The following is a 12,350-nucleotide window of genomic DNA, read 5'->3' as shown; positions in this document are numbered from 1 at the left end:
GAGCAAAGGTGAAGGGCTCCGACGAAGGGTTAATGACCGAAACATCTCTTCTTGCTTCTCACGGCTGTTAGCATACCTGAATCAACATTTTGTTGATTTCATTCATATTATTACATTAACATGCTTGGCCATATTTTGTGGACGTATCTCCTCCGAAACTGCCAGACGGATTGTCGCCACTTTCGGCATGCGGGTGCTCTGTGGTCTAATGTATAGCATCGGCTATGTGAGATCATGCCAGACGGACAGGTTTGGGAATTTTTGGCGATTTTCTAATTTTTACATTCGTTTGCATGGCGACGTGTGACGTCACCGCTGAGAGGCGTCATGACGTCATCATTACGTCTGTTGTCGACAGACCGTCACCGCTGAGAGGCGTAATGCCACTCCTAGAAAACAGCGTCTGAAATTTAAAACCCTCTTCTGCACATGCTGACTACCTCAGAAGGTGCATTTGACACAAAAAATGTAAGAAACATTGTACATAAAGAAATTCTATAAATCACATTGTGAACACTGGATATATTGACGTCCTAACGAACTCCCACTTCAGAAACTTCGCGCGGAGCGTGGGTTTGGCAAGTGTATATGGTTGCTGCTGACAGTCACAAAAATATATTGGTGGTATCGGCAGGGTTTGGCTTTCTGAATTGGTATTCAAAAGGCTAATTACACAGTTCTGCATTTTTGATCATTGATATGAGTTTTCAGAAGAAAAAAAAATAATCCTTCCATTATGCCAGATGATTTTCAGACTGCTCAGCTGCTGTCTCTGATCTTGGAACTGCTGACCTTCTGTGTGGAGCATCACACGTACCACATAAAGAACAACATAATGACCAAAGACCTATTGCGGAAAGTCCTTATTCTCACTCGGTCTCGGCATGCCTTCCTCACCCTAAGTAAGTCCATTGTTAACGGGTCCATGCTTCCATCATTGCTTTGTACAGCATTTAGGAAGCAAAAAGTAGGATGGATGATGGGATTTTAAGAATTTTTAAAGGGTGGCTGAGTGAGCATGCAGTTTAAAGGATGACTGGAAATACTGGGGAAGTGAGTATGCAGGATTTTGGTTCCATTACATTGTTATGGGATGAGTGCTCACCTGATGCAGGCATGACTGTCGAGGCGTGCCGTCGCCAGGTGCTTTGCGTTTCATGCGACGTATCGTCGGCATGAAAGATGAGTTCTATAACCGCTACATAATAAGGGGAAACCTGTTTGAGCCGGTTATCAGCCTGTTACTCAGCAACGGCACACGGTACAACCTCCTCAACTCTGCAATCATCGAGCTGTTTGAGTTCATCCGCGTGGTGAGCACCCTTGCTCGAGCTGATGGGACTCTGCCTTGATGCAGTGCTCGCTTGCGGAATCCCTCATCTCCCTCCTTACTTATCCACTGAAAATGAAAAACAACAATTTGAATTTTCCATTCTTGACTTCTTTTGTTGATTTCCTTGCAGGAAAGTATCAAGTCTTTGACGGTGCACATTGTGACCAACTTTTGCAAAGCCCTTGAGGGAGTTGACTATGTGCAGACATTCCGGGCACTCAAGCTGTGCTATGAGCAAGATCGTGGACACAGTGCCACGCATAAGTTCACCAACGGGTGAGAATGCACACTTCTTGCTGGCCATCTGTGCCTGATCCATTCGCACTGGTTCTCAGTGGCATGCAAGTGGAAGTTATATTATGGTAGTTGTTGCTAAAGCAACTTTATTGGTTTTGTTAATCCATATAACAAGACCCTATGTCTGTCTGTCTATCAATGTTTCATCTCCTCCACAACCACTGGTCGTACAAAGTTGAAAGTGGTACCAAATTAATTGCCAATGATGCCGGCAGGACAAGGTCCAACAAAAAAAACTTTTTTTTTGTATACCTTGATGAGGCTCGTATGAGAGCTAACACACAACGCACAGCATGGGGGGCGTGAGACAAGAGGGGTGGGAGTGGGAAGGACAAAACAGTGGGGAACAGAGACATTAGGAGATCTGTGAAAGAGAGAGGGATGGGGTGGGAAACACAGGGAATACAAGATGGACATTACAGGGACTTTCAGGAAGGAAAGCAGGGAATTTGATGGAGGTGGGTTTGGGTGGATAATCGGGGGGAGAAAAGATCGAGGATTTGGATGGGGGGGGGTGATAAGAGGTGGTGGTGAACAGCTGTTTTGAAGGCCTGGAAGGAAAGAATGGGATTGAATAGAGTGAGGGAGTTTATTCCAAAGGCGGGAAAAAAGAGGAATGAAAGAGTGAAGGTGAGCAGTGATTCGTGATTTTGGTAGTTTTACCACAAGGGGGTTGTTGGCGGACCTTGAGCGCCCTGCGGAAATGTGGTGGGGACAAATCACAGAGAGAGAGAGAGCAGGGGGGGAGGGCTGGAGAGGAGACAGTAGAAGACAGAAAGACCACCAACCAGCCTGCGGTGAGAGAGTGAGAGGCCCTAAGACTCGGCTTCATCGCGGGAGATGCCAATGATCCGAAATGCCTTAGTTTCCACAGCGTGAAGCCGAGAAAGGTGGGAGCCAGGAGCACCAGCCCAGAGGGGAGAGCAGTACTCCATCAGGCTGCGGACGAAAGCTTTGTAAGTGGTCAGGAGCCCAGGTGGGCTGAGGAAGGACTTTGCACGACGAAGGATTCCCAGTCGGCGACTGGCTTTGGAGGCCAGGTTTGAAATGTGGCTTTCCCAGGAAAGGTCATGGCAGATAGTGAGACCCAGAAGCTTGAAAGAAAGGACTTCTTCCAGAGGATTGTTGAGAAAGTGGATGGGGGGGGTTCTAAACGGTCCGTTCGGAGAGACATAGTGAGTGTGAGATTTATCCCGATTGAAAGACATGTTCCACGTGTTGGACCAGTTTGTGATTTTACCCAGATCTGCAGTGAGCGAAGAAGCTGCTGCATGCCCGTCTGAGGGATGACAGATGATACGACAGAGGGTGGAGTCATCAGCAAAGAGATAAAGAGGATTCTCCAGAGAGTCAGAGAGATCATTGATGAAAACCAGAAAAAGAACAGGGCCCAGAATGCTACCTTGAGGAACTCCAGCCTGGACAGGAAGAGAGGATGAAAGAACTTCATTTAGGGCCACACGTTGACTGCGACAGAAGAGGAAGTCTGCGAGCCATGAATGGAGATGGCCTTGGATACCATCGGAAGAGAGTTTGGTGAGCAGGGCAAGGATGCCAGACCGTGTCAAAAGCACGCGATATGTCTAGGCATGTGGCTCTGATTTCATGTCCGGCATTGAGGACCTCCATCCATTGTGGGGAGAGCAGAAGCAGCATATCCAGGGTAGAGTGACCTGGTCTGAAACCAAATTGATGATCGGAAATCAAGCCATTGGAGAAGAGGAAGGATTTAATGTCTGAAGCGATGATGGATTCCATAACCTTGCTGATGATTGGCAGAAGGCTGATTGGTCTGCAGTTGCAGGGATCTGTTTTTGCACCTTTTTTATGCAAAGCAGTAATGCTTGCTGATTTCCAAGCAGATGCCATATGACCTTGAGCAAATGACTGGGTGAATAGAACAGAGAGAGGGTGAGCAAGAGCAGAGGAGCAGGCTTTGAGGACACGTGGGCTGATGCCGTCTGGATCGGTTGCAGAATCTGAGTCGAGGTTTGACAGCAAGCTCTCCACCTTGTCAGGAGAAAAGGACACAGAGTCCAGGGACAGTTGGGTGTGACTGAGTAAGGTGGGTAGAGAAAGCGATGGGTTTTGGACACAAGATTTAGCTGCAAACACCGAGTTTAGGCATTCAGCCTTTTCACGTGCAGTATCAGCAGTGTGACCATTTGAGCTAAGGGAGGGGATGGAGGGGGAACATACACCAGAAACAAATTTGATTAGATGCCACCAGGATTTTGAGGAGGGAGAGAGGTTTGAAAGTTCAGACTTGAGCTTAGAAAGATGTTGTTTTCTGGCTCTCCTGAGGGTAGATACACACTTGTTCCGAGCTTTATGGAAGGAACTGAGATTACCCTCAGTTGGGTTTGCTCTCCATGAGGCAAAGGCAAGTTGTTTCAGGACAACTGCCTCAACACAAGCTTCAGTGAACCAAGGACGGGAGGAAGGGTAGGATAACTGAAGACGAGAGGGGATAAATCTGTGCATGAGGGAGAGCAAGTTTCTTTGAAAGAATTCCTAGGATGAGTTGATGTTGGAGAAAGTAGTGATAGGAGACCAGTCTGTAAGTTTGATGGCTGCTTGGAGACCCTGCCAGTCGGCTTGAGTGAAATGCCAGACTCGACGGCGGTGAGGTGGTTCTCTGATAACATCCACAGAGATGTCCACTTTGACAAGGACGTGGTCAGAAGAACCGATTGGAGCAAAGGAAGAGCATCAGATATTGTCAGGGAAATTTGTCAAAATCAGATCCAGAAGAGATGGAGTACCCTTGGTTGAAATCATTGGTTGAAATCATTGGTTGAAATCAAGGGTTGGGAAGTTGACCGATAGTCAGTCCCAATGAGTCACAGAAAGCTTTTGCTGAAGTGCCATGGCAGGTGAGGGAGGTACCCACACCTAGCCAACTGGCATGATGACAATTGAAGTCACCACAGATGAGAATATAGAAGTTGGTCCATGTTTTCGGATAGTGAGGTGTGGATGGAGTCATGACTGTTTGGTAGACTGTACAGTACACATATAAACATGAGGTGGGAGTGGAGGGGAAGCCGTAGCCAGGGGTATTCCTTGGGGTGTGGAGGAGTGAGGGCAGTGCATGGAGAGTGAGGAATAGAGTCTTTGATGAAGTGAGCAACTCCTCCACAAGGATGAAGCTCAGGTCTGTCATACCGGAGGAGGGAGTAACCAGGGAGAGATACTTGGGAATCAGACACGTCTCTGGGGGCGGAAAGTTTCTGTTCGGCAGATTATGTCTGGTTTGTCAGTGGCAAACTGTATGGAAAGATCTGGAAGGTTTAAGCGAAGGCCCTGGATATTTGAGGTCCACACTGTTAATGAAGAGGGAGGGTAGGAGGCTTTGGGTGCAGGGAGGGAGGGGAGGAGGGGAGGACAAGGTACGAGGGGGGGAGGTAAGGAGGGTTGTTGAGAAAGTGTGGGGGATTGCAGAATAGCTCGGGGAGGGGCCGGATGCGGAGGAGAAAAGGCTCTGTCGTGCTGGGGGAGAGGGGGGACAAGAGAGGGGCAGAAGGCAGTTGAGGATTTGAGGAGGTGGAGTGAAGAGATGGAGGTGAGAGGGCAGTGGGAGGCAGCTTTCTGGATGGGAGGGGGGGCAACTTTGAGAAGGGTGAGTGAGGGGGGTGAATGGTGGGAGAAGGGTGAGTGGGGAGAGTTGAGGGAGAAAGGTGAGGGGGGAGTTTTTGAGAGAGGTGAGAGGGAGGCTTGGAGGGAGAAGAGTGTGATGGTTGCTTTGAGAGTGAGGGGTGAGTTGGCACTGAAATTGGAAAAAAAGAATGGTTGATGGAAAGCGAACATTCATAGCAAATCATAGATTTGAACAAAAGCATTCATTATTTTCTTTCTTCTTTTTTCTTCTTCTTCTTCTCTTGCATATGCAGCACATGGCTGCGAGTAGCATAACTGGCTGAGGGCGTGGCTGTGCTGCTGATGAAACTCCCTCTGTAGCTCTAGATTTAGGCAGGGATTTGTAATTTGTTCAGAGTGCCGGCGATCGCTCGCCCACTCTTCGTGAAAGACACCGTTGGATCGTTAACATCCACCAACTAAGGCTGGCAGACGGGACGCTCAGCTTAACATCTATCTGAGCGGTGGCGTACACGATGATGCCTCGCCATGTCTGCGAAATACCAGGGTGACAGTTTGCATCTGAGCCGAGATTTCAACACAGGGTCGATGGCTTGGAGGAAAGTGTGTCACTCTTGGCCATCCTGTCAGCCTCATTCTTTAAATCGATGTCGATAGCCTCGTCAAAGCAGGCTTAGATAATTTGTCGACTCAGTTGCAATGTGTTGACCACCATCAATATTTCTGATTAAAAAGCACCTGAGACGCCCACAAGTATTTGCACTCTTGGGTTTCAGCATAGTCATATGTATTAAATAGATTCACAAGGAACTTGGATGTAGGAGGCCATTTGGCCCATTAAACCTGTGCTGCATTAGCACCGTATTAATCCAATCTTCCAGTCCATCAACTTTCACTGGGTGTGGGGATGAGAACAGTGGCACAAGCACAGACCTCACCAGGGTGTTTTACCGATACAAACAGACCCAGTGTCTGTCATTGTTCCATCACCTCCCAAACCACTGGTCATACAAAGTTGAAAATGGTACCATATTAATCACCAAACACTCTTGCTGGTACATATTTTAAATTGTTCATTATCCATCGATCTCACCATGAGCTCTGCTTTCATTGTCGGTTGTACATCACTGGTTTCAATTCTGTGCTGCATGTAATTTCAACATTTTTGACGTGTTCGACTTTCGACAGATCTAGAGAAATTTTCCAGTAATTTCCACTATGTTCCAGAACAACAATTTTTCTTCACACAGTTGAACATACAGATCAACGGTCATGTTCAAAGAATGATCCCAAGGATACACCTTGACATCCCATTACATTTTTTTCATTTTTGTCTATGAGAGAACTAGACCATTAATCAAGAACAGGAGTAATTGTACTTGGATAGATTTTTGTTTGTCATTACATCTGTGAAAGTTTGCTCAGTCGTAAAAAAATAAAAATAATCATTATCCTCTTTGTTTGGGATGCTTGAGTGAGCTGCAGTGAAAATGAATGTGAGCATCACATACAGTACAGATTGCAGCTTTGGGTCAGCATCATCATCTTTTTTTTTTTGGAAGTGGTGTTCATTTTACAAGCGACTGGCATGCACGTTGCTCACTTTGCCACAGTCTTCACCTTGAGTGAGGCAGCATGGGCGTTCGTGAAAGAAGCTGATTATTCATCGCTGACGATATTTTATACATTTTATACATTATATAAATCTTGCAGTTGGTTTGAATCAAAAATGCCTCGAGTATGCCAGTGGATCTGTGGTTTGGGGAGTGGGGGATGGGTGGGTGGGCAGAGTGGGTGGTGGAGGGGTGGGATATTTTCAACTCTAATTCGCTATTTTTTTTTTTTAATAAAAATTTAAATTAAAAAATTTTTTTTTTTTTTAAATAGCCTTCTCTAAAACTAGATAAACCACCACGTGTTGATTTAAACTTTTTCTTTTTTAATACAGTGATCTAAGGTTTGTAGCAGAAGAGTGAGCGAGTCGGTGTGTGCGTGTGCATGCTGTGTTGCGTTGTATTACTACAACACACGATGTGCCCTGCATGCAGAATAACCTCCATATATCACAACGGTGGCCGAGTACGAGAATCCCGGGCTTTGCTGGGTCCTGGAAATGCCTGGGACAGGAGTGAGAGTGGGGAGAGTGAGGTTCCAGAAGGTGACGAAGAGGAAACTGAGGAAGAAGAGGAGGAGGAAGAAGAAGAGGAGGAGGCTGTGGTTCCACCTTCGAGGGAGGATTCTTCACAGGACGTTTCACCCGCTGACCGTACAGCAGAAGAATGGACAGGTAGCTTTGGTCCTGCTATTTTGCACATGCATTAGATATAGTTTGACAAAACCAGTTGGTCAAACTTGTTTAATACTTTTCTTCCTGACAAGGGTTGTCACATGCATCAAACACATCTGAATTTCCTGGTGTGCCTGCACAGGACGTTTTGAAATGTCTGAAGTACTTAACACCTTCCGTTTCACATTTTTGAACACACTGCTTTCCTTTTGCAAAAGGCACTTCTGGATCTTAGCACGCACACTCATTAATTCGTTCCATTCATTCGTATGCAGCTGCTGGTATGCATCACATCTGGGAGCACGGCAATGCTGCTGATGCAGTGCCCCCTATAGATTAGGACAGGGATTCAGGATTTGGCCAGGCTTCAGACACACAATGGCTTGTTCTTTCAAAAGGCACATTGTATCTTTAAGCTCTGTGAGCAAACAAAAGCAGATGGGGAAACCCACTTTAATACCCTTCCAAAGGATAGCCTACTGATTATTGCAGGATGATATTTTATAGTCGGGTCAGGCATCATACCAAGACTTGACAGTTCAAGGTTGAGGATGCTACTTTGAGCTGTTCTGTTGGCCATCCTGCATATGACTACAGAACAACAGGCTTGATTGTACCAAACTGTACCGCCTTAATCCCTCCCTCCCACCCCCCCCCCCAACCCACATTGTGTAAGCTACAATGTAGCACCCTCTGCTGGCATTGCATGTGACCCACGGATTATTTTCTGACCGGTTTGAAATCATGAATTGGACATTACGAGGTGTAATCACTGATGCCCCAGTGTAATAAATAAAATTTGTCGTCTGTCTGTCTGTTCGCATTTTTTGCAAAGACCGCTGGGCCGACAACCACCACATTTGGCACACCGGCCAAGTACGACCCAGGCATTGTCTTGAGGGTATTTTCATCCACCACCTCAGCCTTTTAAAACCCCAAAGACTTTGAGACCTCAAAGATCCTTAAAGACCCTTCAGACTCCGTCTGTCCATGAAGCCTTGTGACTATGTCCATGAATTATATACTGTTTGAATGTCATTTGCACCATGACTACACGTACGTCTATTAATTATGTACTATTAGAATGGACCTTTTAAACCTTCTGACTGTTAAGACTCTTTAGACCCCCCAAAGACCCTTTAGACCCCCCACCCCCTCCCCAAAGACGCTATAGACCCCCACCCCTCCCCAAAGACCCTTTAGACCCCCACCCCCTCCCCAAAGACCCTTAAGTTCTTTAAGAATCCAAAGACCCATAAAGATCCCTAAGGCAAATTAGGATTAAAAAAAATTGACCGCAGATAAAACCAGATAATTGGCGTTCAGGCCTCGATTGCGTCTTGTGCTTATATACTGCCTGTGTTTTTTGTTTCTACCCCCCCCCCCCCCCCCCGGGAGCAATTGAGTATTATGTATTGTGAAGATCATTCATTGAGAGTGTAGTGATTGTTTGCCAACAACACAAATTAAATTATCAGGGTATTTCATCGACTTTCCCCGGGCTGCACCGGGTACTTCAGCTTGTGAATAACAAAATGCAATTGATTGGTATATTTTGTGTTTCAGTCGGTGAACTTACCTAATGATGAGCCATGGTCATCATATTCTCTTTATGATACTGATTTGCCTATTGTCTATTAATGCCATTATCCTGTATGTTGTACATTTATACAAGTAATAAAAACTTTTTTTAACGATAAAGGATGTCGAGGTGGTACGCCAAAAAGTATGTAAACAAGGTCGGGATTGTCACAAACCTTCCCTATATCTTTCATTGAATAATGGTTGTGCCTACAAATGACACGAAATATGTCTCTCAATTTGGGTTCAGAAACACCACAAACACCACTTGAATGAATCCAGTGTGTGTTATTGGCTGCTATTTCCACACGTGGGTGGGTTTCAGGAGGTGGAACGAAGGTCTCAAAGTATTCACCTCCGGTGTGTGTGTGTGTGTGTGTGTGTGTGTGTGTGTGTGTGTGTGTGTGTGTGTGTGTGTGTGTGTGTGTGTGTGTGTGTGTGTGTGTGTGTGTGTGTGTGTGTGTTGTATATTTGTGTAACTGCTTATTATTTCACTGGTCAAATTCATACATGGAAACATTCAACATACACCATCATTGGAAATGGATGGAGCAATGGACAGGGAACAACTAATTATTCAATGAAAGATGTATGGATGGTTTCACATGATAATTTCTTGTGACCATCCCTGCATCGTTTCGCATTAAAAAAAAACATTTTAGGACTTGCTTCTGTACTTTTTTTAATATATAGTACTTACTGTCTTATTACAGCGCAGCGACATCGTGCTGTTATATTTTTTATTGACTTCCTGGAGAATTTTATTTTAATTTCACCATGAAATGTCTTGTCAATTATGAGTGAAAACACTGCATAAAATATTCATACTATTATATAATGGACAGCAATAATCATAACATGTACAGCAGTATGTATGATTTTACTCTCCAACTTTCTTGATTCTCTGTTGCACTTCGATGATGACGAGTGAACGACAAACTGTGTGGCTGTGTGCGTGCCGGCAAGCTTCATGGACAAAAGAAAGTTCCAGCACGATGTACACTGTACCCTTGTCGGACTGCACATACTATTCCACCATTAACCACAACCATAGAGGTGTGGTTGGGCCTTAAGCAAGTGTCGACACAGCCCCCCCCCCCCCACCAGGCTGATTGTTGTTGTTATCCCACCTACCTCTCTTTTCCCCCTTCACATTCCTCTGAGTAGTTACGTAGTTATACCTACTTTTCATGGAATCCTTTCAAGTTCTGAAAAATTTGAGAAGTCATGGAACTACACATGATAAAAGCAGTAGATTGGTGTTTAAAACCAAGTACTTAACTGATGCCTGGAATGTCCTATCCCAAAGAGAGGATGGTCACCTGTCTCTGTTATCATCTGAGCTCAAGTGTTTCAATATCTGTATTGCAGCACTCTGAGGTTCGGAGACCAGATAGTGGCGAGATCATGGCGGGCGGTTACACCTACTATTGGTCTGGTCACTCTGATGGTTACCATGCCCAAGGAGTTGCTGTAGCTGTGTCCAATAAGCTGACTCCAATGTTAATTGAGGTAACACCGGTCAACGAGCGTATTATGAGACAAAGGATTCGTCACTCCTTGGGTGTCATTTCCCGGGTCTCTGTAAATGCTCCGACTGAGGTGAGTGATCTCACCGTGAAGGGCACATTCTATGCCACGCTCGAGTCTGTGGTTGATCAGTGCCCCAGGCGAGATACTCTTCTAGTCTTGGGGGATTTCAATGCATCAACTGGAAGTGATCGGGATGGTTATGAGACATGTGTTGATCCCCATGGGTCTAGAACTGTGAACCAGAATAGCACTAAGTTTCTTGACTTTGCAAGAAGTCATGGACTGAGTGTGGCTGGTTCATGGTTTCAGTGCCCACAAGCTCATCGCTGGACTTGGTATTCCAACGCTGGAAGTGTGGCAAAGGAGATTGACTTTGTGCTCGTTGATGGTCACTGGAGGATGATCCTGAACTGCAGGGTCTACCGGAGTGCTCGGTTCCTCAATACCGCCCACAGGCTTGTTGTAGCAACTCTGAAGTTGCAGCTTAAATCCAGAAGAATGGTACCATCCCAGCCTAGGCTGGATGTTGGCAAGCTCAAGGATGAGAGGGTATCTGAGGAGTTTGTGAACAGGCTGAGTGGGGATTTGGAGGGTCTGGGTGCTTTGAGGAATCCCGAAGAGTTGTGAAGTGCCTTCAAGACCACCATCCTTGATGTTGCCGGTGGATATCTTGGAACTCACCGAATGGCGAAGAAGAATTTTGTCTCTCAAGGGACACTGGATACCATTGACCAGAGTCGCAGAGCTGAGCTGTTCAGGGAGCTGAGGCATAAAACTGTATGAGCACCAAGGATGGACAAGGAGGCCTTTGTGCAAGGAATCTGTGAGGGGGTGGAGCATCACTGTGGTCAAGTGATTTCTCCTCCTGCTTTCAGGGGAATTCACGCATTGTGTTCCTCCAAGCCCGTCCCTCGGTGCACTGTAGTTAGAGTGGAGGGTGGTGGAGTGTGAAGTTCACACAGAGGAGTGTGAAGTGAAGGCCCACATGGCCAGCTACTTTAAGCGCTTGTACCAGGCTAATCCACCAGCTGTCGAGTTGATTGACGGGGTGTTACTATCCCCATTGCTGACCCTCCAATCAACTGTGATCCAACTTCGTTTGTGGAAACACAGGCTGTGGTGACCCAGTTGAAATGCGGCAAAGCTCCAGGGATCTGTGGCATCCATATGAACTTCTTAAAGCTGGTGGAAATGCTGTACTCATGTCGTTGCATGCAATTCTGTGCTCTGCCTGGAACACAGGCATCATCCAATTGACTGGAAGAGGGGCCTTGTTGTCCCTCTCTGGAAAGGGAAGGGTTATGGCCAGGATTGCAGCAACTACCAAGGTGGGTGACGCTGCTGTCAGTGCCGGGCAAGGTCTTTTCTCGGATAATTCTTGGTAGAGTTCACCACCATCTGCTTGAGCACCAGCACACAGAGCAGTCAGGCTTTACACCAAAGAGGTCAACGATTGACTGTCTCCTTGCTCTTCGGGTCCTCACTGAACGCAAATGAGAGTTTCGGCAGGGGCTGCTTGCAGCCTTTGTTGATCTCTGTAAAGCGTTCAATTCAGTGAATTGGGATGCCCTCTGGAGGATTCTTGGTCTTCATGGGGTACACCAAAACTGATCAATCTGATGTCTGAACTATACTCTGGTACTGAGAGTGCTGTGAGATGTAGTGGTACCATCTCTGACTTATTTCCAGTTGTTACTGGAGTTCGTCAGGGGTGTGTAC

At 46.2% G+C, this 12,350-nt stretch overlaps 1 protein-coding gene across 10 annotated transcripts in view; it reads left to right on the top strand.

Moving 5' to 3' along the window:
- The window catches only part of LOC147011692 (serine/threonine-protein phosphatase 4 regulatory subunit 3-like), a 97,121-nt gene that overhangs the window by 78,879 nt on the left and 5,892 nt on the right, over positions 1 to 12,350 (top strand). For 9 of the 10 annotated variants that reach the window (XM_085858539.1, XM_085858545.1, XM_085858538.1 and 6 more), the window contains 4 exons: positions 744 to 902; positions 1,144 to 1,313; positions 1,464 to 1,609; positions 7,279 to 7,517. In XM_085858539.1, coding sequence (XP_085714665.1) covers positions 744 to 902; positions 1,144 to 1,313; positions 1,464 to 1,609; positions 7,279 to 7,517 — 714 coding nt within the window. Of the gene's footprint in view, positions 1 to 743; positions 903 to 1,143; positions 1,314 to 1,463; positions 1,610 to 7,278; positions 7,518 to 8,352; positions 8,629 to 12,350 lie in introns of those variants that run through there. The other variant, XM_085858544.1, reaches the window with a different exon arrangement.

Source organism: Eptatretus burgeri, chromosome 15 (genome assembly GCF_056783735.1).
Source record: "Eptatretus burgeri isolate ZD-2024b chromosome 15, Ebu_testis_v1, whole genome shotgun sequence".
NCBI lineage: Eukaryota > Metazoa > Chordata > Myxini > Myxiniformes > Myxinidae > Eptatretus > Eptatretus burgeri.
The sequence above is the reverse complement of the archived record's forward strand: the minus strand, read 5'-3'. Positions and strand labels throughout refer to the sequence as shown.